Here is a 25082-nt window from a genome sequence, read left to right on the forward strand (position 1 = left end):
TATATGCACATATAACCAGGGAGGTTTCATGCAACTTTGCATTAATAATTCAAAGTTTGCTTTAAGAATGTGATTTTTCTTTTCATTTGGTACCAGAATGTATTTTTGACATGCATATTTTGTGCTTCTTTACACTGTTAATGTTCATTTTGGCATTTTGTTTGTAAAACGCTCCACAGGTACTTTGCATATAGGGAGTCTTTGGTACTTGTCAAATGGTGAAATTCTTCAAAATACATTTTTGTTACTGAACACAGACAGTTGTGGTTATTTCAGTTGTTTTGTCCTGGATCATGTCTTGTTTGTTTAAAATGTATATGCTTTTAATGATAACCAGCATTTGCTGATCTAACTAGCCTCCCAGCCTGGCCAATTTAAGGGTGAACTGGTCTACAGATTGGTTTCCCAGACTAACCAACCAAAAGCACTCCAAAACCAGCAAACAGACCATCCTGGTAGATCAGCAAACCATTTTTGGATGGTTTTATGAACAGAATTAGACACTTCTCGTAGTAACTTGTGAAGGACTCTATCTTATAATGTTAAACTATCGCTGTGTTGTAATATTCAGGATGCAGATTGCAAGGGAAATATCTGAAATCTTCGTTTATGCCAGTTCTTTTATGTATATGCATATGTTTTTATGTCTGCCTGGCTCTCTCTTCCGGAGATCAGCGAGCGGTGACGCGCAGTGCGCTCGTGCACTGCCCCAGAAGTTCGAGCGCTCGGGTGAAGCAAAATGGCGGAACTCGAGGATGTTACGTTAGACGGCAAACCGCTTCATTCGCTTCGTGTGGCGGATTTAAAAGCTGCCCTGGAGCAAAGAGGGCTCGCCAAAAGTGGACAGAAAAATGCACTTATTAAAAGGCTGAAAGGGGTGAGTTTGGTCAAAGGGCGGGCTTTTAATACCGTGCGCTTGCTGTCAAGTTGAGCAGAAGACGAGAGGCGACAGGCAGGCCAAGTATCGGTGCATCGAGAGCGGGAATGTTTGTCGAGTGCATATGGAGAGTTTCGATCGTTTTCCGCTCCGCACAGCAGTTGTTTTTCATATTTTATGCAGTTATAACATGTAATTTAAATTATACATTCATACGGGTATTTTCTAAACAGTCTGGGTCATGACAAGCCGAGGTCTCAGAGTTGACATCGTGCCCGCGCGTCGTATGTTTGTAGTTGGGGGCGCGCGCTTGTCATTCTCATGTGATGGATGCGCGTGGAAACTTGCACAACATTTATAAACATAGTAGAAATAGCCAGTTACAAGGTGAAAACACGCTCATTAATTCAGTTTGGGCCATTCACATGGGCTATTTCTATGTAAATCACACAACTAATTTGGTTTTAAAAACCGCGTTTTAGGGGGTCGGGTTATTGGCTATTTCACACTTTTTTCACTCATTCAAAATCGCATTTTTCTTTTAGTTCCTGTTTTCCATCGACAATTAGCATAACGACCGGTAAAGTGCCCGATTAACGAAATCATCTGCAAAGTATTTGCTAATGTAGTGAATAATTTGAAAGGCTAATGCCACTCCCACCCCTTATATAAACACTTCATTCAGCGACACCAAACACTCATTTGTATCAAGTCGCAAGCGGTCATGTTGTGCTGGTCTGGTAAGTGACATATTTATGGGAGCTGTCGGACCTTTTCTGTATATGAACATTGCATTAAATAGGTTTGTATCTCATGCAACACGCTTGATCTGCTTTAGGACCTAAACCCAGTGTTTGCCATAAAAAGCAGTTCCTTTGTTTATTAGGTGTGGTGTGCCTGGCATGTTTTCTGTGCTGTATTGTAAATGTGCATATTCTGTTGTCTTTGTGAAGGCTCTTATGTTGGAGAACCTCCAGCGAACATCAACCCATCAAATTGGTCTTCAGCCCAACTCACAGGTAGGGTTTTGTTTTTACTTTTTCCCACCTCATTTGCTTTATTTATAGATTTATGTCTAAATTATCAACATCATCAAGTCTATAAACACAATCTACTATATGCTTTCTGCTGTCTGATTGATACTTTTTAGAAAGTTTTGTGTACATATCTTTTTGCAGTGAAATCTTTAATGATTTTTATAAATATAAAGTAATATAAAAAATAACTTTTATACAGCTAATAAGTAATTTCAAGAACATTTATCTACTGGTCTGAAGCAATTTGATTATCTATAGATATTTTGTTTTAGACAAATCATGCAAGTAATCTGTTATACTGCTATAAAAAGTTTAATTGATGAACATTACAACTATTAGAATTTTTTTCATATAAATAAAAATTGTTTAGCTTTGGCCTCTGAATAAAATGTAGGCATTTTTCCTCTTTGAGTGTAAGCTCCATATTCTCACTTTATATCATATTTTATGGAAAATAAAAGCCTGATGCATTAAATAAACTGCTCCATAAAAAAAATGCACACACACAAAAACAGATTTTTCTGACTATTATATCATATGTAAGGCTTTACAGTTCACACAAAAATGAAAATTGTCATAATTTACTCACCCTTACCTTCATTAATCTTCGGAACACAAATTAAGATATTTTTGTTGAAATCCAATGACTCAGTGAGGCCTCTCTCAAGATCCATAAAGGTACTAAAAACATATTTAAATCAGTTCATGTGAGTACGGTGGTTCAATATTAATATTATAAAGCGACAAGAATAATTTTTGTGCATCAAAAAAAAGCAAATAACGACTTGTATAGTGAAGGGCGATTTCAAAACACTGCTTCAGGAAGCTTCAGAGTGGTATTAATCGTGTGGAATCAGCGGTTTGGATTTCAGCAGTTTGGCGGTTTGATCCAAATCATGATTCAACACAACAGGTTAATAACGCTCTGAAGCTTCCTGAAGCAGTGTTTTGAAATTGGCCATCACTATAAGTCGTTTTGGGGTTTTTTGGCGCACCAAAAATATTCTCGTCGCTTTATAATATTAATATTGAAACACTGTACTCACATGAACTGATTTAAATACGTTTTTAGTTCATTAATGGATCTTGAGAGAGGAAATGTCATTGCTGGCTATGGAGGCCTCACTGAGCCATCGGATTTCAACAAAAATATCTTAATTTGTGTTTCAAAGATGAACGAAGGTCTTACAGGTATAGAACGGCATGAGTGTGAGTAATAAATGACTTTATTTTCATTTTTGGGTGAACTAACCCTTTAATATATGCTAAGGAAGTATGTTGAGTAATAAAAAAATGCAATCTGTAATTAGTGAGACTGCCATCAGAGCATCAGATAAATGGAGTTTTAACCCACAATAATATGTCATATAAAGCATCCGAACATCTGTTACATGCTTATTGGAAGTTTGTCATGCTTATTGGATTCAGCGGTTGTAAATGAGATGACCTTGATGATTGGAGTGTGCTTTCTCTGTGTATTTCAGATTGGAGAGGAGATGAGTCAGAACAGCTTTATAAAGCAGTACCTGGCAAAACAGCAGGAGCTCCTCCGACAGAGACTGGAGAGAGAAGCCCGGGAGGCCACCGAGGCAGATGGTAAGCAGACCCACACCAACATATACACACAGGTTATAACACTGACTTGACTACACCATCTGTGCGGGCATTCTCAACATACAGTGATTCATAATGTTTGAAGCCTTGTACGCTCATTTAGTGTTTCCAATGATGAGCCTGCCATGCTAATACTGATGCACCAGTGTTTGTCTGGGTGTACGTGAGTTAACTTGACTTCTCACACTTGCAGTGTGCTCTGAGGAAATGCAAGGTGATTTTTAGTGCCATTAAACAGTAATACTCTTTGTTTGCTTATTAGATTACTTTTCTCCACCTGTGCATTATTGTTGCTCTGCACTTACAGCTTTCATAGGGACTTGGATTTTCACCTAAGCTTATAATCTCATTTTATTTTAGACATTTATTTTAGATAATTGTTTTCTCTTTAAAAAGCAATATTCATGACCTTTGCAATATGCTGCTTTCAGGTCCTGTTGACCCTGAGGAGGATGACCTCATTTCGACCAAGGGTAGCACTTCCTTTCTGCCAGAGAAGGTGAGTACGCACTAGGGATGTCACGGTTTTCTAAAAGTCGATTAGTTGATTTAATTATAAAATATCAAATGGGTTGTGCAATTGTCTTAAATGTTACGCACCTAAAAGCTGTCAATCAGAAGAAGAACACATTGTCTCACATACAATGTAGACTTTTTACAATTAATGTTCACATAAGTGCCGTCATTCAGGCTGTTCACAATATGTTATAACGCATTTAGGCAGCCTAAGATCATTAGCCCCTCCCCCCAGTGTCAGTGCAAGTTGCTTTCAGTTAAAACAGTTCAAGCATGCATTTTAGTCTGGGACTAGGCTTAAGCCTGGTCTGTGAATCTAGGGGATAATGTTACAAATGATTTCTATTGTAATATATCTATTGTGCTTCCAATGATGAGCCTGCCATGCTAATACTGATGCACCAGAGTCTGACTCGGTCTCTCTGGGTGTAAGTGAGTTCAACAGAACTTCTCACACTTGCAGTGTGCTCTGAGGAAATAATAAGCAGCTTTCATTTACGGTCAAGTAATCATTTACTTATTAGATTATAATATTACTTCTGCATAAATACTTACATATTGTGCCTATGTTTGTGTTTAATCTTTCATTTACAATGTTTTTCCAGCATCACATTGTACACTCTCATCTGACTGTAACCCAGCCGGGCGGAGGAGGGTTGCCGCAGGACCCCGGGTTAATGGGATCACACAGGTTGGATACAGGTCCTGTTCCTGTGTCTCAAGAATCACCTGACACTAAAGCTGGGAGGATCTGGCATCCTTCGTTCCTCCCCGGCCACGAGGAGGTCGCAACACCCTCCCCTCCACGAGCAGTTGCCTCCTTGTCTGTGCGCGTGGTTGGACAACCAGAGCGTCAAGGCCTGCCAATCATGATGCCCCGTTCCCAAGAAAGAGAGGGAACAGCGCCAGTTGAAGCAGGTCTTGCCCATTCCGTGTTGCAGCTCAGCCGTTCTGCAGGGGCCGCAGCTTGTTCTCAAGTTGATAGCGACGATGATGAGGATGATGATGATGATGACAGTGAAGATGATGATGAATGGGGCCCTTCGTCACATGGGAAAAAGGACGTCCGTGCTCCTCCGGTACACCCTCCACCAGTTGCAGCCCCTCAACGATCCCGTCGAAAGCTTCAGCCCCCACAACACATCCCTCCCCAGCCTCAACCAGTCCACCAGCCGCCTCTGCAACTCCGTCAGCCTACTCCTCCCCCATCACCACCTCCAGAGCTCTCTTTCCCACTGCCTGACACTCCCAAACAGAGCCCGCATGACCAAGATGAGCCAGCCGAAGCAGAAGATGCTGCACCAGGGGCTGGCATGGTCTCTCCTCCATCCCTCAAAAGACAAGAGTCCAGCTCCAGTTCTAGATCCAGCAGCCCAGAACCACCATCCACACGGAGACCTGGTCCCCTTAGCCTGCTGGTCCGAAAAATGGAGTCTGAGGGCGTGTTTGGTGCACAGAAGGAAGGGATGGAGGGAGAAGGAGAGATGGAAGTTGAAGAGCAGGAGGATGGTGAACCAGCAGCACAAGGCTCAGCTCAGCAGCTTTCCGGGTCAGAGGTGCCCATGTCAGTACCCACAGTGGCCCCTGCTGAACAAGATGCTCAAGACTCTGAGTTGGAGAAAGAGAGAGAGGAGGAAAAAAGTGAGGAGAAAGAAAATGAGAAGGCAGATGAGACCTCTGCACCATTCCATTTGACATCAGCCACAACTCTCCCACCTAGGAGAAAACAAATCTTCTCAGAGGTCCCACCACCTGAGTCACTTAAGTCACCCAAGTCACCCTCCAAACCTGAGCAGATTTCAGTCCTCACCACAGGGCCGAAGTGCTCTGAAGACATTGCTATGGAGACAGAGGACCCTAAAGCAATGGCTGAATCAAAACACGAGGAGGACAAAGAAGTGAAGGTTCTAGAGAAAGAGGCTCCTGAACAGTCACCTAAACCAGCAGAAGAAAGTAAAAAAGCCCTAAAATCACCACACGCTACTGGAGGAGGTGAAATGGAAAAAACAAGAAAAAGTTCACTGAGAGAAAAATCTCCTGGACGACGCTCCTCAACGTCAAGTCAAACATCATCATCTGACACAGATTCAGAATCATCATCCTCTCGTTCAAGTTCTCCTTCCCAGGAAAAATCCAGCCTACTCAGCCAAAAGAAGGTGAGTAATTCACAAATCAGACCTAAGGTTTTGAATTTTGTTGCCTTTGGTGTGTTCTGATGATGAACCTGCCATGCTAATACTGATGCACCAGTCTGACTGTGTCTCTCTGGGTGTACATGAGTTCAGCACAACTTCTCACACTTGTAGTGTGATCTGAGGACAAACACAAAGGAGATTTGTTCAAATAAACAATAAAAAAGTACATAATGGGATGAATTCACTGTAAATATGATCTTTGATGAAACTGTCTTTCTTTACTCAAACTAGGATGAGAAAAAGAACAGAAGAGCAGATGAAGAAGAAAATAAGGCTCAGTCTTTCAGGTCAGCAAAGTATTTCATTGACGCACTACATTGCATTGTACACAATGCAAAAATTAATATTATTTATTAATGAGTTTTAAACAATAAACATAATAAAATGAAACCATTAAAGTGCCCCTATTATGGTATTTGAAAGGTTCCCAATTCTGTTTAGGAGGTCTCCTACAACCTAACGCTTTCATTTTCTCATAATATACATTGCATATCACCACATTTTTCAATGATTGTCAAACGACTCATCAGATGACTCTGTCTCTCTAAACCCCTCCTTTCAGTGAGCCTGCTCTGCTCTGATTGGCCAGATGGCCCAGTCTGTTGTAATTGGTCTACCACTTACAGCTACGAAGCTTCCTAAAGCTCGGCGATTGTACACAATGTAAAGACAGTAACAAAGTCATCGATTTTACTATATCAATCCGAGGGTGAGTCCGATGATGAAATATTGGAAGAACTAGCTGTTCAATCCAAACCTCCATCGCAAGGACAACTTGAGCATGAGTTTCTCAGTGATGCACTAAGTTACTGGCGTTCAATTGTTGCAATTGTAAATCCTCACCATCAACATTAACAAGTGTGCGTACATCAAACCGATGTGTATATTTCTAATTTATTACGGTGCACATGTGGGAACTGTATCATTAACTGTATCAGTTACAGTGCTAACGTTAGCCGAGCACTAACGTGAATGACTGATGTAACATTAAAGTTTGGAAAACAAATCTTGCTCCATCCTTTATCATTACTCAAAGTAAGAACGGCAGACAGTCTGCGTTAATGAACACAGTTTTGGGTAATAGTGGCCCACAGCTGATTAGCAGAAGTATTTCAGTAAGACCGTAATAACAGAGATTGTATATTAGAGGGAGATCAGAGGGTCCGTATCTCTTACGATTGGAGAAAGTGTAACCGCTAACTTAATCGTATGCAGCATCTCTCGGCCTATCGTGTAATGGCCTCTGGTCTCCTTTCCTGCGTACTACCACAGCCATTACGCTTTTTTGGCTAAAGGTTGCAGGCTTGCCTTTCAGGGGCTTTGGTAATAATGTGAGTAAGCCAGTTAGCCAGAGACATGCACTATATAGCTAAAACAGAAAACTGTATTTTGAACACTCTGTATAAAATGCATCAATAATTAATCACATTTACAGGTTATGATTCTGAGGGGCAAGTTGGTCCAAATAAAGCAGATACTCTCCCATCTTTAACCACTGATTCTTCACAGCCTCATCCTTTGGAGGTGAAATTAAACGAATTTCCTTTTACAGAGCAGAGCACAATATCTTGTCGACATGTTATCCACACGAACGAGCTACAGTGTTTGAGAGGGGTTCAAGTTCACATACAGCTACATTACACACTGCATGAAAGGTAATTTTCAAAAATCCATAATAGGGGCACTTTAAAATGCATTCTCAGACACAGTATTATTTATTTTTCTCTTTTTTTTAGTCTTTCTCTTCCGGTTGTATCTCTTTTTTTGAAGTACTAACAGAATGTAATGTTAAAAAAAATGACTCCATGATTCCCATGATCATGCAAAACCAGGAAAATGTTTTATGAAGAATGTTTTTGTAGGTATCCTCTACATATTCAATCACTATGTAATGGTTTTTAAAATTATTTCCATCAAGCTCAAATAACTGGAAATTTACAGAAATTCACTGTTCAAACAGTCATTCAAGTTACAAGCATTCCTTATTGTCTTTCACATTTCATAACCATTGTCTCCCCTTTGCCATCTTTGGAATCAGAGAATTTTGTTTAAATGCTGGACCACCCAGCATGTGTGAGCTCAGAAATGTATGAGCTCAAACTCTGCCGTCTGTTGTCATGCATAGTTTAGTGAGATTGCCCATTTGCTCTCATTCATTGCTTTCCCACCAGGACATCCAGCAGATGGGAGCCCCTCTTGGTCTTTATTTCTTAATGACATGTAGTGGAATTAAAGGGTTAGTTTACCCGAAAAATTTTAAAAACTGTCATTTACTCACCCTCATGTCTTTCCAAACCCATAAGACTTCGAAACACAAATTTAGATATTTTAAATTAAATCAGATTTTGGTCTTTCCATTTACAGTCCATGCAACTACCAATTTGTCACTTCAAAAAGTTTCATAAAGATATAGTCAAAATAATCCATATGTATTGAATGGTTTAGTCCAAATTTTCTTAAGAGATTGGATCTCTTTATTTGATGAACAGGCTGAATTTAGGATTTTATTCACATATAAACATTGATCTACGAACATGAACGGAAGCTCAACATGAGAATGAACCTCATTGGTTGTCACACGTCTCACAACTTCTGTTTACCATATCTGATCTGCGTTGTTGAATGTTTATATGTGAATAAAAGCCTAAAGGTAATCTGTTCATCATATAAAGTGATGTCTCATCAGAAAATTTGGACTAAGTCGCTCGATTCATATGGATTAGTTTTATGATCTCTTTGTGAATTTTTGAAGAATCAAAGTGGTAGTTGCGGAGCCATCAATGGTGGGACAGAAATCTCTCGCTATTCATTAAAATATAATTTGTGTTTTGAAGGTGAATGAAAGTCTCATGGGTTTGGAATGACATGAGGGTGAGTAAATGATGACAGAATTTTCATTTTGGGGTGAACTAACGCTTTATAGGGTTCCTACGCAGTATGAAATTTGATTTGAGTAATTTCCAGGTCTGGAAATGTATGGAAAATTATTTGCATTTCCAGATCATTGCCCCTATGAATTTAATGAAAATAAATGTATCATACAAGGGTTTTTTTTTTTTTTTTTTTTAATTTTTTATAAAATGGCAGCTGTTTAGTGATTCTTCAGTGATTATCAAACACGACTAAATGAATTCAAGGTGCACTTTTGCGTTTTGGGTTTCTTCTCATGATATTCTTGGCACTAAATTACAGAGCCTCTAAAAGGACCTTTGGAAAAATTAAAAATATACAGACTTTCGTGTGCACAGGACACCGCACACTGAGCCACCTAATGCGCCATCAGCCTATTCCGCGGTGTGGTTTCTTAGCCGCCGTAGAGTATACATTAAAGCAGACCTAAGGCCTTGAAATATGACGTACTGCCCTAACGTTTCCAAATTTTGAACACTTTTTTTTTTTTTTTTTTTTTTTTTTTACAGTACCAGTCTTTTTTATAGACCCTTGGCAAATATGACAATGCACATAGCCGTATTGTGCCATTTAGTGTTCTGGTTTCTCCGCCGCCACAGAGGATGCGTGAAATTGGACATTAGGCCTTAATATTAGAGGTACTGCTAAGGAAAGACAATTTTTGAGCAGATAGATCTCTATTAATTCATGGGCATCCATGCTTTTGTTTTCTTCATAGTAAGATGGCAGTGATGCACAAAGGAAATTTATTTATTTTAGGGGCTCTGTATGGTGTCACTTTGAGAAAATCAATGGAAAAATAAAATAAAATAAAAACCTGAGAAAATATTTACTGATGACTTCTATATACCACATATAATGCTGTATGAACCATTTAATGTCTGAAAATCTACAGAGGAAAAATGAGGAATTTTGAAATGGCAAATGTGTAGGAACCCTGCCTTTAATGCTATATTAGGTATGGTTAATGAGTTGGAAAATTTTAATAATGTAGTGAGGAGAGCTGTGAGAACTTATGAAGCAAATACTGACTATTGGTTATTGTTGTGCACAGGTTTTTAAGAATGACTACAAGCATTAATTCTGACAGATAATTAGAAATGAAAACAACATCCTAATAATCTTCTCATTGTGTGTATATATATACTAGAAATGTTTTTAGTTCCTAGGGTTGTATTACAAGAGTTCTACAGTGACACTAGAAAGACACTAGAAATCATTTTCTGTCAAGTCCTATAACTAAATAAAGAGAACCTGAATAAACAAATAAGCACAAATAAACATGTATTATGTATTAAGCAAAAAGATCTGAGAGTGGAAAAGTATGTGAACCTTTGCTTTCAGTATCTGGTGTAACCTCCTTTTTAGCAGCAGAATGGCAACCACACATTCCCATTGTGGATCAGTCCTGCACATCATCAGTTTGGAGGAATTTTGTCCAGTTCTTCCATACAATACTGCTTAACTCTGATGTTGTTGGGCTTCCTTGCATTAAATATCTGACTATTTTATCTAAATAGGAAATTATTTTTACCCAATATGCTGGACCTAAAACCCTTTAGAAATAGTTTTGCAATGTTTTCCAACCAAGCAAGCATCAGCTTTAAATAAAAATAAATGAATAAGATGATCTTGGATCATTTTGGTCAATAAAAAAGTGGAAAATGCTAACATTTGTGTATTATTTGTTTATCTGCATTCTCTTTATCTAGTTCTAGAATCCAATAACAATGAATGTAAAATGTATGCAGAAATATTAAAGGGATAGTTCACAAAAAATCTAAATCCTGTGATTTCACTCACCCTTGTGTGGTTCAAAACCTGTATGATTTTCTTTTTTTATGCGAAACATTAAAGAAGCAATGCCTGTGTATTATTTTGTCCATGCAATAGACAAAAAGGTTTGGTCACCAACATTCTTCAAAATATCTTATTTTGAGCTCTGCAGAAGAAAGCAAGTCATACAGTCTATGAACCACATGAATGTGATGACAGAATTTTTTGTAAAACTATCCCTTTAAGGGTTCACAAACGTAAACGTTTATTAGTTAAAATTGTACTATACAATCTTATCCAAATGAATACATTCTAAAACTCGTTCAAGCAATAGTTAATTCGACTTTTGAATATGAAATGTGAGGGCGGTTGTATTTTTAATCAGGCGTTCTATGTGACCGCCTATCAACCGGCGTGGCCTTGGAGGAGGGGTCCTGCTTGTACTTCTCACTTCCCCCAGCTCTGCTCAATATGGCTGCTCTGTGAGCGCCGCCGTGACTATACCGACGCATTGCACAAGAGAGAGAAAAAACACAGCTTTGAAGCGCGTCCGCTTCTCACATTTCTTCCTACGCACCCGTGACTGTCAGAACCAGTGTCGAACCGGCCGTCGCGTTCCCGGTTACAGCCTGACATTATGCTGTCGGACGGCAACAAAAACGGGTAAGGGTTGAGAGAGGGAGAGGTGGTTTCTAGAAATACCCTACGGCGATATGTTGGCACATCGTTGATATATATTTATATTATGATCATAATCGATCGAGCGATTGCGGTCCTTGTACTATCTTTAGTTGAATGTGAAACGAAACATCGTTTATCTTGGGTGCTATCTCGAAATCGCAGAGGGCTTGGCTGTGTCTTAAAACACAGCGAGCTGCCTACCTAGACAGCATTTTTGCCATCATAAGGATCGAATTGAATTAGAGGCCGCATATGAATACCAAAAATGCTTATAGGTTTATAAACGCAGGCGTTTTCGGTATGATGTTGGGGGAAGGGGTTCTTGGGTTCATTAAGGATGTGAGTGTTTTTAATCACGAGAGATGCATGTAGTGTTTAATTAGTAATGGAGATAGTCGTGTCCACGATGGCCTCTATGAAAAGGATTGCAGCGTCTCATCTTATAAATAAAACAATGTTAACTCAGCTTGCATTTCAGCTAAGTCCATTTAACAGTGTAGCTATTTATGTAAGCAATTACGCCTAGTGTAAGTGTTGCTTGGTGCTTGATAGTGTGATCCTAGAGTTAAGTGATCTAAATATTTCCGTATAGAGATGTGTATTAGGTTTCAACTATTATGTGTGAAGGAAAGCAAATCCTAAGCATGGTGTTCATGTATTGAAAGTGTTCAGGAGGAAAGGGGATTCACCCTAGTAAGCAGCAGTGATGGAAAATCACATTTTAAAATGCGTTCTAAGCTTAAGAGATAAAACTTCAAAATGTCAATATGTGTATGCATATGACTTGAATACATTATTATTCATTAACTGTATTAAGTGTGAACTCTGGAGCCACTGTAGTTCAGTTTGAGGCGGTCTTTCAGGTTTTCCTCTTGGTGCTTGCCAGCTTTGCATTCATGTGTAAATGTTAAGTATTCTAAGCGCTTGGCTTTTTTGTCCACGGGGGATCTAGCTACCCGTCCCCCTTCCCCTCAGCATGTGTTGACTGCTTTAATACAAAGGGAAAGCCTTGTGCTTGGAGAACCCAGAGGTAGTTTTTCCCTCCTCAGAGCAAATGGCATCAGGGCTGTGTTGTCTCTGGAGACCGCGGTGCCAAGGTGTGCTGCGCAGGTGTGTGTTTATGTGTGAGAGAGAGGGATTGGTTATCCATAGAACAGTAAATGTAATTGAATCCCCTGTAGATATGGGCTTGCCGGTTAATCTGTTCCCCTGCCAGTGCTTTGTTTGCCAAGGTTTAAATTTGTTATATTAAAAGTGTTGCATACAATACGGACAAGTCTGAACACTGTTATGTGTGTTTATTGTTGTGAGAGCTGATGGCTGCTCATGAATGTCATCAGATGTACAATGCCGTTCAAAAGTTTGGGGCCAGTAAGATTTTTTTAAATGTTACTGATAGTCTATTATGCACACCAAGGCTGTGCTGCTTATATCAAAAAGACAAAGTAATACTTTGTAATGTTACAATTTAAAAAACTTTTTTTCTAATTAATTTATTCCTGTGATGACAAAGCTGAATTTTCAGTATCATCAATCTCCAGTGGTCAGTGTCACATGATCCTTCAGAAATAATTCTAATATGCTGACTTGCATTTATTATCAATGTTGAAAACGGTCGTGCTGCTTAATATTTTTGTGGAAACCGTAATAATGACCCTTGATAATGATTTTGAAGCCCTGGGAAGTTTTCATGGGAAAGCGTGCGCATTTATTTGGTGAAAAGTTTGAGGGCCACAAAGCAGATTTTTTTTTATTAGAGCTTGTATTAAAGGAGCTACAGAGGATCTTTTCGTCGACTGAGAAACCAAAGACTGTTAGTGAGTTTTTGAAATGAGCGCATGCGTAAGAACAACCCCCCCCTCCTTTCGAGGGAATGCCTCCCAAAACTCATGCACGAGTATTGGAACACGAGTGTTTACCACCGGCATTCGCTGTGTCGTGTTAGTGGATTTATTATGTCGGACTCACCGCAGGTAACTCATAATCTGCAGTTGTTACTCCTGTCTCCTGACAAAAACATTGCATGTGGCGCCTGTAGAGTGTGGAAAGTTACTGGAGCGCGCAGCCGTGCTCGTCTCTCAGAAGGAACGTCATGGCAGTGATTGACAAGCCAGAGGGCCAATCGTTTATGCGATGATCGCGTAAACGATTGGCTGATGTTTTTAAGGCCCTACCTCGTGCACAGATGATGTATATTAATATTATTCCTTTCAGTGCACCTAATAAATAGTCTTTTATCAGTTAGTAAAGACAGTTTCAAGTAATATTGCAAAAATGTATAAAACAAAACATCCTCTGTAGCACCTTTAACAAGGTGCTTAGCATTACTATTTTAATGCATCAAAGACATAGTTATAAATGCACTGACTTAGGGCTGGACGATTAATCAAAGTAATCGAAACCGAAATTCAGAACCTTTAACCAACGTAATTTCCCTATGTCGGTTATTTCGTGTGTTTTTTTTTTTGTTTTTTTTTTCCTGTTAATACCCCCCTTAAAAACATTTTACTGCGTGTGTAGCCACATGACTCCACCCCGTCCAGTCAACATGCAGGTGAAGGCCGAGTCAACACACAGATGCGTCTTCACTAAACTTTGTCAGTTGTATGTGTTATAAGGTTTGCCAGTTTGGACATTCAAGCGATTACACAGTTGGATGTGTATTATATCGAGCTGAGTTCTCGCGCAGCTGCATTGTGGCACGAACACTCATACAGACAGTAGCTGTGCAAAACGTGAAGATTGCACGCACTGAGAGGATCAGAAACTAGATGTCAGCGCTGTCATGTGATTAACCACTAAAGTAGCTTAGAAACTCACAACTTATTATAGCATATATGTTTCTACTTTTGAAGGAACTATTTACAACCCACAGCTTCACAATTAATAGAGAGATGGTATGACTAATTCACACATGCAATCACTCTCATTACGTACTGGTACTGTGCTAATTTATCTTTGTCTGATTTACAACGAGCAGAAATATATAATGTTAGGAACCACAGATAAAAATAACTGCTGAAAATGAGCTATGTCAGATCAATAGGAAAAAAATGTCAAAGCATATTTACAGTACAAACCTTGTCAGTGAACTTTGAGGGCAAAACAAACAAACAAAATAATCGTTCATTAATCGTAATCAAGGTAAAATGTTCAATTAATCAAGGTTTTGATTTTAGGCCATAATCGTCCAGCCCTACACTGACTACTAGCGGTGTCATGAATCAGATTGCTTTTTTTTTTGCTTTTTTTTTTTCTCAGACTAACCGCTGCATTCACGTTATATCAAGTATATGCTAATTTATTTTCCCTTCTTTCTTTTATTCCATCTGTTTACACTTTTATTTCCTCTCCAGCTGTACAACAATTCAGTAGTACAGAGAACTCATAATTCACACCAGTTTAATTTTTAATGTGTATACGGGCACTGTGTTGTATTGGTTTTTTTCCCCTCTCAGTGTTTGCAAGTTTTCTGACTGTGGTTGTAAGATCTTGTTTATGTATGTATGTGATGCTGGCAGTGAGAGTCATTTAGCCAGGCAGTTATTTATAGGTGGAGTGACCCAGATCAAGCAGCCTCAGCCACCTTACCCCTTACTCTCTTTCTGTCTCTCTTTCTCTTGTTCACTAACTCTTTCTCTAGGGAGGTAAAGCAGGAAGCTCTCTCTGAGCCTGCAGGCCAAGTTGCTATGGAGCTGGAGGGCCGCTCACATTCAGAGAGTGCTATTCATCAGCCTGACCACCAGGGGGCAGAATCAAGCGACTCCCATCCCGAGGAGGTAAGAAGGCCTACAGAACGAAGACCCAGTGGAAACTATAACCCTGAAATATGATGAGGGGTTAATTAAAGTTTGTGAGGCAGTTCTAGCTGAAACCTTTGGAACCAAAGTAATCTCATTGTTATCTTTCTTCAGATTCAGTTCAGGATTGGGTATTTGACTGCTGTTACCATTATCCTCTTCTGTTTTTCCTCTTACTCAGTAGTAGAAGCAGCTGTAGCAATGTCTGGGGATGTGCATGGCTAATAATGTGTGAAATTAGAAACAGTTGAGGTTATTGCGTGTATGTGAGCGAGGGGCTAAATGAGTTTTTAAATATTCGGTTTACATTTTTTATTAAATGTATATCCTTTTGTAGTTTAAAAGATGGGTTAGAGTGGTCAACTAGTTGTCCATCGACCAGCTAGTTGATTGAGGTCAACATTTTTTTTTTTTTTCTTATTTTAACATCAATATTTTTTTTTTTTAGCAGTGGTGCTTTAGATAGAAGTTTAGAGATGCTTTTTGCAAGCTCCATCTGATAACCCTCCTTTGAAAAGTTACATCCGCTTTTATAAAACAATCCTCTTTTTCGTATTTTGTGCCAGAAGTGTCTAAGTAGTACACAGTGTGTTTTTGAGTTGTAGTGAGCAGATGATAGACCCTGGCAACATGTAGTTAGAGATGTAGGCTCTCTCTGTCTTCTCTCTTCCCTTTTCCCTGCTATTTCTTTCTCTCTGCCACTCTGTCTTTTGCTCTTGTTCCCTTTCTCTTTTTATCTCTGGATCTGGTAGTATGACTGTTTTGTGGTTTAAAATCCCATTGATTGCTTTGTTGTGAAGGTGCCCTCCCCTCTTCCATTGCTCATACTGGTACCTGCATACTGCCACCACCTCTTCTCCTCTACCACCTCCATCACCTGCCCCGCTATGCCCAAGCGTCTCGGCTGTACCTGAGCTAGGCCCCCAGAGTCACCACTGCACACTTAGCCTGATGGAACCTGCCGGATCAGTGGCTACTGCCTCGTCATACAAAACTGATGTGGCCTCCTGATGGAACTGCTTAAGAGAAGCCAAAATAGCTGGTGAGATGGGGAGGCGTCAGTCGTATCTGTGGAAAAGAATGCTTCTCACCAACAGACTTTTTTCAAAGTGTTTATGTTAACCAAACACAAACATCAGATGGACTTCTCATATCAGCATGTTGGGAACACAGCTGTTTAAGTGTCTTGACGCCTCCTGCTATTTTTTTCTCACATTTCAGTACTTGAATGAACTGATATCTGCTCAGAGACTCATTACACAAACACTTGCTATTTCTCACATGCCTGTGGACTAATCTCAGAGCAAGCAGTCTGAGATAATGAAGCGATGCTTATGGACTAACCGCTGGATTTACTACCAACTATTTTTCCTGTTGTTTTTGGGTCTTATCAGTTTGTCAACAGCCATGCAGTCCTTTTTTTAAAGGATTGACTTCCAATACAAATGGACTTGCCTGGATATTTCAAAGAACTTTATGCTCCAGTCTGATAAAAACAGCCTTCCCAGAAAATTCCCAGATGAACTTGTGGACAGCGTGAGACCCTTGAAAAAAGGAAACCATTGAAAAACAACATCTTAACCAATGTGTCACAGGTGTTTTTATGGCACACCATGTGTACAAATGACTTTCAGTTTATGCAGATGATAAAATGCTGTGACAGATTGTTACCAGAATTTTGGCTTGTCAAACATCATGTGATTCTTGTTGGTTCGTAATGAGGATTCTATCACCACAGCCAGTGAGGACAACGGGAGTTTTTTTGCCAGGCTTCCGGTTCTTCCTGAACACTCAACAAAAACTTCAAAGACTTTCAAAGACCATTTGAATCACAATTCCCACCACAAGAGCAAAAAAAATAAAAATCAGCCATTGAAATAAAAAGTGCAGTTCCTGTCAGCCGGCCAATCAGCACACTCAGTTGTGATCGTATCTCGCCCTCACTCCTCAGCCTCCTCTGATTGGACCCTTGTTGCCTAGATACAGTGCACACTGCTGTGCGGTTGGGCCATAGCCAAGCCAGAGAGGAATCAGGTGTCAATGGTACCAGGAAAACCCTTTTTTCCCAAGATGTATTTGTTTTTAAATAACTTAAAGTGGAAAGAAGGTGTTTTGCTTTAACAATGAGGTTAGATGGTGTTAGTAATCCAGTATTTTAAAGCACATATGGGAAAGTAGGGAAATTTAATCAAGCATGTGTTAGCTGAAGTTATGTTAAAGTAAAAACTAAAACTATAACAATGTAAGGGACTTTAAAATCCAGAAAGTTTATAATAATAATAATAATAATGGTGGAATTCCCAATTGAACAGTATTAGTGTAACTGATAGCTGTGCATCTGTTCTTCCCCCTCTCCTTTCTCTCATTCCCCTCCTTTTCCCAATGTCTCTTTTGTCCATTGTGTCTGTCTCTTCCTCCACACATCCACTGGGATCTTGTTTCTCCTCCTTTCTATTTCATTTCAGAGCTCCACTGCAAAATCGTTTGCTGCCCGAAAGATCTCCCTGAGCAGTAAGTGTTGTCAGAATGTTACTTATTCTTACCCCTTGTCCACTGACGGGTTACTGCAGCCCATTCTGTGCATTTTCTCAAAAGAAAAGTAAAAATTGCCTACTTAAACCTGCTTATCTAGAACATTAACCAGTAACAGCAGTGGGACACTGTCATCATCAAGTACGATTTTCAAAACAACTAGAGTGATGCAAAATAAATTGGATTGCACAAAAATCATATGATTTGCATAATGATGAAATAAACCTTGTTCCAATTGTTGTGCTGCAAAGTTGCCACTGCTTTTCCCTTTTTATCTGAAATACGCTTCTGTGTTCAAATAACTGAACTGTTTGACAAATTGATTGCTTAATTACATCTGTTTAATGTTAATTTAGCTTCTGTAAAGCCTGCTCTTACATGCTTAATGAAGTTAAAATTAATTGCAGTACCATTCCAGTGGAAAAGGGGTTGTAGAGTGAATTAGGAATATGGTTTGCTGTGCTTCTTTGCCAGTCTTTTACAGCTGGATCTGGATGAGCAGTTTTGCGATTAATTTTTCTTGGCACTAGGTAAAACAGAGATTGCATCATCTGAGTCAGAGCCTGTGGGTGGAGCCAGCAGGAAGAGAAGGTGGGGGTCTAGTACAGCAGTCACTGCCAAGAAGCCTTCAATCAGCATCACCACTGAATCACTGAAGGTAAATCATCCAAGACCACTCCCACATTACTTTATCAGATACGCAGTGAATCACTTCCTGTTTTTGACAGCCTTGCTGCTTGAATAATTTCAATGTTATATAGATTCAGTGTGTCAGTTTTCTCAGGTTTTATTTGATGAAAAGCTTAAATATTTAGACAGTTTGGACAGATTTTAATTGAAATATGATGCAGTTCTGTTCAAATTTTTTTTTTACGTGACTTGGAAATTGTCATGTTTTACAGACACTGATTCCAGACATCAAGCCCCTACAGGAGGCGGTGGTCGAACTGCACCCAGATGAGGGGCGTCTCTCTGTGGATGAGGACTCATCCGGGCCTCGTGAGCGAGAGGAACCAGAGGAGGATCAGGGACTCAAGATCAGACGCACAGTGACACAGGTGAGCACAGGCTTGTGACGGAGAGCTGACAAAACAAAATGTTAAGGTTTGACTTTGCATAGTAGGAACACTGGTGCTGAAGACAGCTATTAATAATCTTTCATTGCATAAAATTATTAGAATATGAAAGGCTCCAATACAGATACAGTGCGCAGAATGATGCACTTGAAGCAACATGGAGTCACGGTGGGCAGTGCATTGAAAGGTTCAAAGCACAAAGGGAAGAGATATTGATGAGCAGTGCATTATAATAGTTTATTGAACCTTTTTTTTTAAACAGTTTTAAATTTCACTTACTGTGCGTGTGAAGAACAATTCATAGCGCACTATACTCCAGTGTTGTGATTTAAAAGACACCCGGTTGAAACATAACATGATTTAGAAATGCCAATAAACTTGAAGGTAAAATCTTTTTATGCAAAACCATAGACCTTTATCTACAGATCAAGCATAATAACAGAAACATTGAATCGTCTTGGAGAGAGTTTCATCATATTGACTGTCGTAACCGAACACGACATGCAGAATGCTGAATGGAGAATGACCGACAGCCACAGTGGAGAGAAGAGTTTACATGAACTTGAGTTTAATTACTTAAATATTCATCTGTACCTCACATTTAAACTATGGAATGGCTTCAGAAGGCTTGGACTCTAGTGAACAAAACTTTATAGTGCCTTTTGTGGGGCTTAACAATAACATAATTGTATATGCGCAATATCGGATTTAGATCGGTCTCGTCTGAACGGTACCCGATTCAGCAAAAAATGGCAGTATCAGAGCCGATAACAAGTATTGGATTGGCTCATCCCTAATCGATTTGCATTAGTTTATATCCAACTGGTCATTTTTATGCATTCTTTTCAATTTTGTTTTCATTTAGTATCCATTTATTCAGTTTATCAGTTATCGTTATTGGTAAAATACACTATCTGTTGACATCTTTTAATAGGAAAGCATATTGTCATTGTCTTTTGAAATTCATGTTTTGTCCCTGCCATTCTGTGAACTTTTATTCTTTACCTTTAAACTTTTGTTCAGATTGTTCCATCTGATGGACATGAGAATGGGCAGAAAGAAATGGAGGAGGAGGAGGATGATAATGAAGAAGAGACAAAATGGACAGGAGGAGAGAAGGAAATGCATAGGAAACAGGAGAGCTCCCCTCATGCTAGCATAGAAACACAGGAAGGTGATTCCAAGAAAGGTAATTCCTTAATTTGCTAGTTGCTTTACATGCTTTTTAGAAATCCCTTGCTCTTTATTTATTTTTTTAACAAGAAAGATTATAATTGTTTTTATTTTCCTCTCTCAGTCACTCCCAATGATTCTTTGGTGCGGCGGTCCATCAGTCAACAGAAATCAGGTGTGTCCATAACTATTGACGACCCAATAAGGACGGGTCGCCAGCTGTCTCCTCCTCGTGGAAAAACTTCTAAAATCATACACGTATGCAACCTGGTAAGCGCTAGATGATGTTGCTCATTTCACTACTCAGTCTCTCACTGTAATGTAGGGACATCTCAAGAAAAATATTTTAAAGGGTTAGTTCACCCAAAAATGAAAATTCTGTCATTTATTACTCGCCCTTGTATTGTTTCGCGTCCATAAGAACTTCGATCATCTTCAGAACACAAATTAAGATCTTTTTGATGAAGTCTGAGAGGTTTCTGTCCCTCCATAAAGATTCAACGCAACTACCACTCCAAGGTCCAGAAAGGTAGGGGAAAGACATCATTAAAAGTACTCCCATGTGACTCCAGTGGTTTAAACTCAATTTTATGAAGGTAACTGCTTTGTTTGTGCAAAAAATATATATATTATTTACTACTTTATTAACAAAATAATATTATCCAAAGCATGTTCATGCAACAATGTCAGCTCTTGCGTGAAAACAAAATGCAGGTGTCGTGATGCTCTCGCAAACGCACGTTGCAGATTAATATTTTTGTAAGTAAAGTGGTAAATTGTTTTTTGTTTTTTTGTGCAAACAAAGCACTTTCAGCTTTATGAAGGTCACTTCATAAAATTGAGTTTGGGCCACTGTAGTCACATGGAGTACTTTTAATGATGTCTTTTTTCCTACCTTTCTGAACCTTGGAGTGGTAGTTGCATTGCATCTCTATGGAGAGACAGAAACCTCTCAGACTTCATCAAAAAGATCTTAATTTGTGTTCCGAACATGAACAAAGGTCTTATGGATGTGGAATGACACCAAGGTGATTAATAAATAACGGAATTTTCATTTTTGGGTGAACTAACTCTTTAGGAGTGCGTGAATAGTGCCACTGAACTGCTAAAAGCTTTAACAGTTCTGAGGAACATAATACATGAGGGTCAGATTGGTTTTGTGTTATAGTGGAGAAACTAAATGTTTTGTTGATCTTTTAACCTCTGCTCTGAACGGTTTCTCTCTAGGTGCGACCTTTCACCTTAGGGCAGCTGAAGGAGTTGTTAAATCGGACTGGTACATTGGTGGAGGAGGGTTTCTGGATTGACAAGATCAAATCTCACTGCTATGTCACAGTAAGATTCTTCTTCATCTTCTTTTTCTTCTTCTTCTTATTATTAAAGCTCATCATTATTATTATTATATTGATGTTCCAAAAAAAATCTTTTGAATGGTAAAGACATTAATACATTTATTCAGCAGAGATGCATTAAGTTGATCAAAAGTGACATTAAAGGCTTTTACACTTAGAAAAAAAATTATATTTCAAATAAATACTTTTCTTTTGAACTTTCTATTAAACAAAGAATCCTGAAAATGTATCATTGTTTCCACAAAAATATTAAGCAGCAAAACTGTTTTCAACATTGATAATGAAAAGAAATATTTCTTGAACACCAAATCAGCATATTAGAATGATTTCTGAAGGATCATGTGACACTGAAGACTGGAGTAAATTTTAGTTTTGCCATCACAGGAATAAACTACATTATATAATGTATTGCATAGAAAAGCTACTTTTAACTTTTAATATTTCATAATATTACTGTTTTTGTTTTGTTTTTTATATATATACTGTATTTGATCAAATAAATGCAGCCTTAGTGAGCATTAGACAAAATTATTAAAATAAAAATCTGCTGACAACAAACTTCTGAATGATAGTGGGTAGTAGTTGTCTCATAGTTCATTAATGGTATTACATTTTGTCACCTGATGCATTAGTTTCTTTTAACTTCCCTTCTGTCATGTTCTCTCTCAGTACTGCTCTATAGAGGAAGCAGCAGCCACTCGAGAAGCACTGCATGGTGTGAAATGGCCTACGAGTAATCCCAAAGTACTACGTGTGGATTTTTGCGAGCAGGATGAGGTCTGAACAGTTTGGTTAAAAAAAAATTAGCTTCACTTGCTTGTTTGCTGTCATTATTATTTAGTCATTCTCATGTTATTAATCAAACTTTATATGCTTGTCATTTTGTGATTTCTTCTGTCTCCAGTTGGACTTCCATAAAGGTCTCGTGTCCAGTGACCGTGCAGGTGTAGGTCACGACCCTCAAGCCTCAGGAACGTCAGGCCGCCCTGCCGCACATCCTCCACTCCCACCTGCAAATCACGAAAAAGAGAAGGAACGAGAAAGGGAGCGAGACGGAGGGGCTTCAGCTGTGAAAGACCAGTGGGCCGAGAGAGAGAGAGCGATGGAGAGAAGAGAGAGGACCCGTTCTGAGCGGGAGTGGGACCGGGATAAAGTGAAGGATTTCGGGAGGGATGACCGAAACGACAGAACAAGAAGGTCACGATCGCGGGACCGAAGACGCAGAGAGAGAGGCAAGAGCAAAGAGAAGAGAGTGGAAAAGAAAGGTCAGGAAAACTAAATCTGGTAAAATGTTTACTGATCTCATTTCCCCCCCATTTTGACTTGATTTGATTTGATTTATTTCAGATAAACCAGAAGAACCTCCTGTAAAACTTCTTGATGACCTGTTCCACAAAACTAAAGCAGCTCCCTGTATATACTGGTTACCCCTCACAGACGAACAGGTCAGCATGACTTCCTCTAGTCACACGCAACCCTCATCTTGCATCCTTTGCTTACATAAGGCTTTGCTTTTTTTCTCCAGGCGACACAGCGAGCTCTGGAGCGTGCAGAGCGCAAAAAGGAGCGAGAGAAGAGGAGGAAGGAACTCCAGGATGAAGAGGACAAAAAACGAGAAGAATGGAAGGAGAGAGCAAAAGGCCGTGACAGAGAGGGAGGGAACACAGGAGGAGCAGGGGCAGCTGTTGTGAGACGTTCAACTGAGGGAGAGCGAGACAGAGGCAAGGAAAGAGAGCGAGAAAGGGGCAGAGAGGCAGAAAAGAGGAGAGACGGCCACAGAGGCCGCGGTAGCGACTCCAAAACTGCAGGGGGAAGCAGACATTCACAGAGCCGTAGCAGCACCTCCAGAGACAGACGCCACTGAGAGTATGAGTGTTTGAGGGAGCGTGAGAGGGATTTTTTTTTTATTAAGATCAGTCTCGTCAGCATGATGACAGCTCTAAGGACGATAAATGTCAGTCTTTTTCACTCATTAAAGGAATAGTCCACACAAAAATGAACGTTTCGTCATTTACTCGCCATCACGTTCTTCCAAACCTGTATGACTTTCCTCTGCAGAACTCTGTTTCAGCTGTTGCCAAAAACAACATTGGACCGATCCCATTGACTTTAATTGTATGGAAAAAATCTTGTTCTGTTCCACATAAAGGTTTGGAACAACATGACAACCAGTAAATGACAGAATTTTAAATTTTAAGTGAACTGTCCCTTTAACACTTCAGTCTCTCAACACTGTTTTAGGTGATTTTTTTATTTTATTTTTTTTGTCTTCCCAAAAATCTCAAATGAATCAGGATTAATACTAATGAAGGGTCTGATGAATGTTTATTTTTGTTTTTTTTTTAATAATTAGGTTTGTGTATGTGTGTATCAGTGTGTTGTCTTAAGCTCACAAACACCAAAGTCAAGAGACTATACGAATCATATTTTCCTTCGCTCCACCCCAGCGTCCTCGCTTGTATTTTTATTTATAGTTTTACTAGAGCCACTTAAGGCTAGAAGGTAGTTAAATCAGTGTATAATTATGGGACTTTAAATTGTGTCCAGATTCAATTAATATATTTCCAAATTGATGGAATAAAAAGTTCCCCCATCCAGATGTTTCGGCCACTATTGTGAGTTAACAGAACCAGTCCTGCTGTCGACGCTGATCTCACTGAAGTTTTTTCATAAGGTCTGAGTTTATTAAAGTAACTACTGATGTCCAATGCTATGAACCACACCGTAGATTCATTTGTTAGATTCTCATCTCAGTCTGTTCTCTTCTTTCCCTGGTCTTATGAAGTCATGTACTGTTCATCTCTGTGAATCAGACAAGGTATAAATTTAACCTTTGTAGAGAAGATAGCAAGAGGCCTTTTAATATTATTTTAATGTTTTAGTTTTGAAGACAAATTGCTAAAGATTCTCTTTTTGGATTATTTTCTTTATGAATGTGCAGAATGTACAAAGAATAATAATAAAAAAAAATGGAAGGAAATTGTTTGCTTTTTTGATGTGTATTGAAGTTTTTTGCATTGATGCCAAGAATAATTGTGGCGATAACTAGCAGCAGTTGGAGTGAATGCTAGCTATAAACTGATAGTCAGCAGTGACATTTACAGGTCCAGGTGTGGAAAAGATATTTTCTAAAAATGATGTTCAGATATTTTCATTACAGCTTGTCAACTGATTTTTTTTTTTCCCAGACTGATTTTGTTTGCTTTGAAATGTTCATATATAACATTGTAAATATTGTTGCCTATATATTCTGAGTGTTTTCACAGGCTTAAAATTGAATACAAACCAGTGTGAAATGTCAGTCTTTTGAGTCATTTCTAATCTAAATATAATGGTTTAATCATTCAGACCAAAGCACACAATTGGAAAATTACCCAGAAAGCTCTAGAAAGAGATTTAAAACCCATTAATGATGAATGACTGGAAAAACCATGACTTATAGGAGCCTTCTCTCATCAATAATGGTCATCAGGTTTTGGATGTGTGATATGCACAAGAAAATAACACTCATTCATACACAGAGAGATTTATTAATTAAAACTG

At 39.0% G+C, this 25082-nt stretch overlaps 1 protein-coding gene and 3 non-coding genes across 4 annotated transcripts; all 4 read left to right on the plus strand.

Moving 5' to 3' along the window:
• The first annotated feature begins 715 nt into the window (after positions 1–715).
• On the plus strand, positions 716–24827 carry acin1b (apoptotic chromatin condensation inducer 1b). Its single transcript, XM_067401482.1, has 17 exons — positions 716–877; positions 1831–1896; positions 3399–3510; positions 3960–4027; positions 4650–6200; positions 6471–6526; positions 15250–15385; positions 17872–17917; positions 18469–18596; positions 18841–18996; positions 20038–20203; positions 20312–20457; positions 21415–21522; positions 22209–22316; positions 22444–22804; positions 22887–22984; positions 23065–24827. Exons 1-17 carry the CDS (start codon positions 740–742, stop codon positions 23401–23403), a joined length of 3783 nt encoding a protein of 1260 aa, XP_067257583.1. The 5' UTR covers positions 716–739; the 3' UTR covers positions 23404–24827.
• Positions 3635–3736, plus strand: LOC137031381 (small nucleolar RNA U6-53/MBII-28). The gene has a single exon (XR_010896524.1). It is a non-coding gene; the product is annotated as a small nucleolar RNA U6-53/MBII-28 (small nucleolar RNA).
• LOC137031415 (small nucleolar RNA U6-53/MBII-28) lies at positions 4410–4522 on the plus strand. The gene has a single exon (XR_010896553.1). It is a non-coding gene; the product is annotated as a small nucleolar RNA U6-53/MBII-28 (small nucleolar RNA).
• On the plus strand, positions 6255–6365 carry LOC137031382 (small nucleolar RNA U6-53/MBII-28). Its single transcript, XR_010896525.1, has one exon. It is a non-coding gene; the product is annotated as a small nucleolar RNA U6-53/MBII-28 (small nucleolar RNA).
• Positions 24828–25082: the final 255 nt, after the last annotated feature.

Source organism: Chanodichthys erythropterus, chromosome 11, assembly GCF_024489055.1.
Source record: "Chanodichthys erythropterus isolate Z2021 chromosome 11, ASM2448905v1, whole genome shotgun sequence".
Taxonomy (NCBI): domain Eukaryota; kingdom Metazoa; phylum Chordata; class Actinopteri; order Cypriniformes; family Xenocyprididae; genus Chanodichthys; species Chanodichthys erythropterus.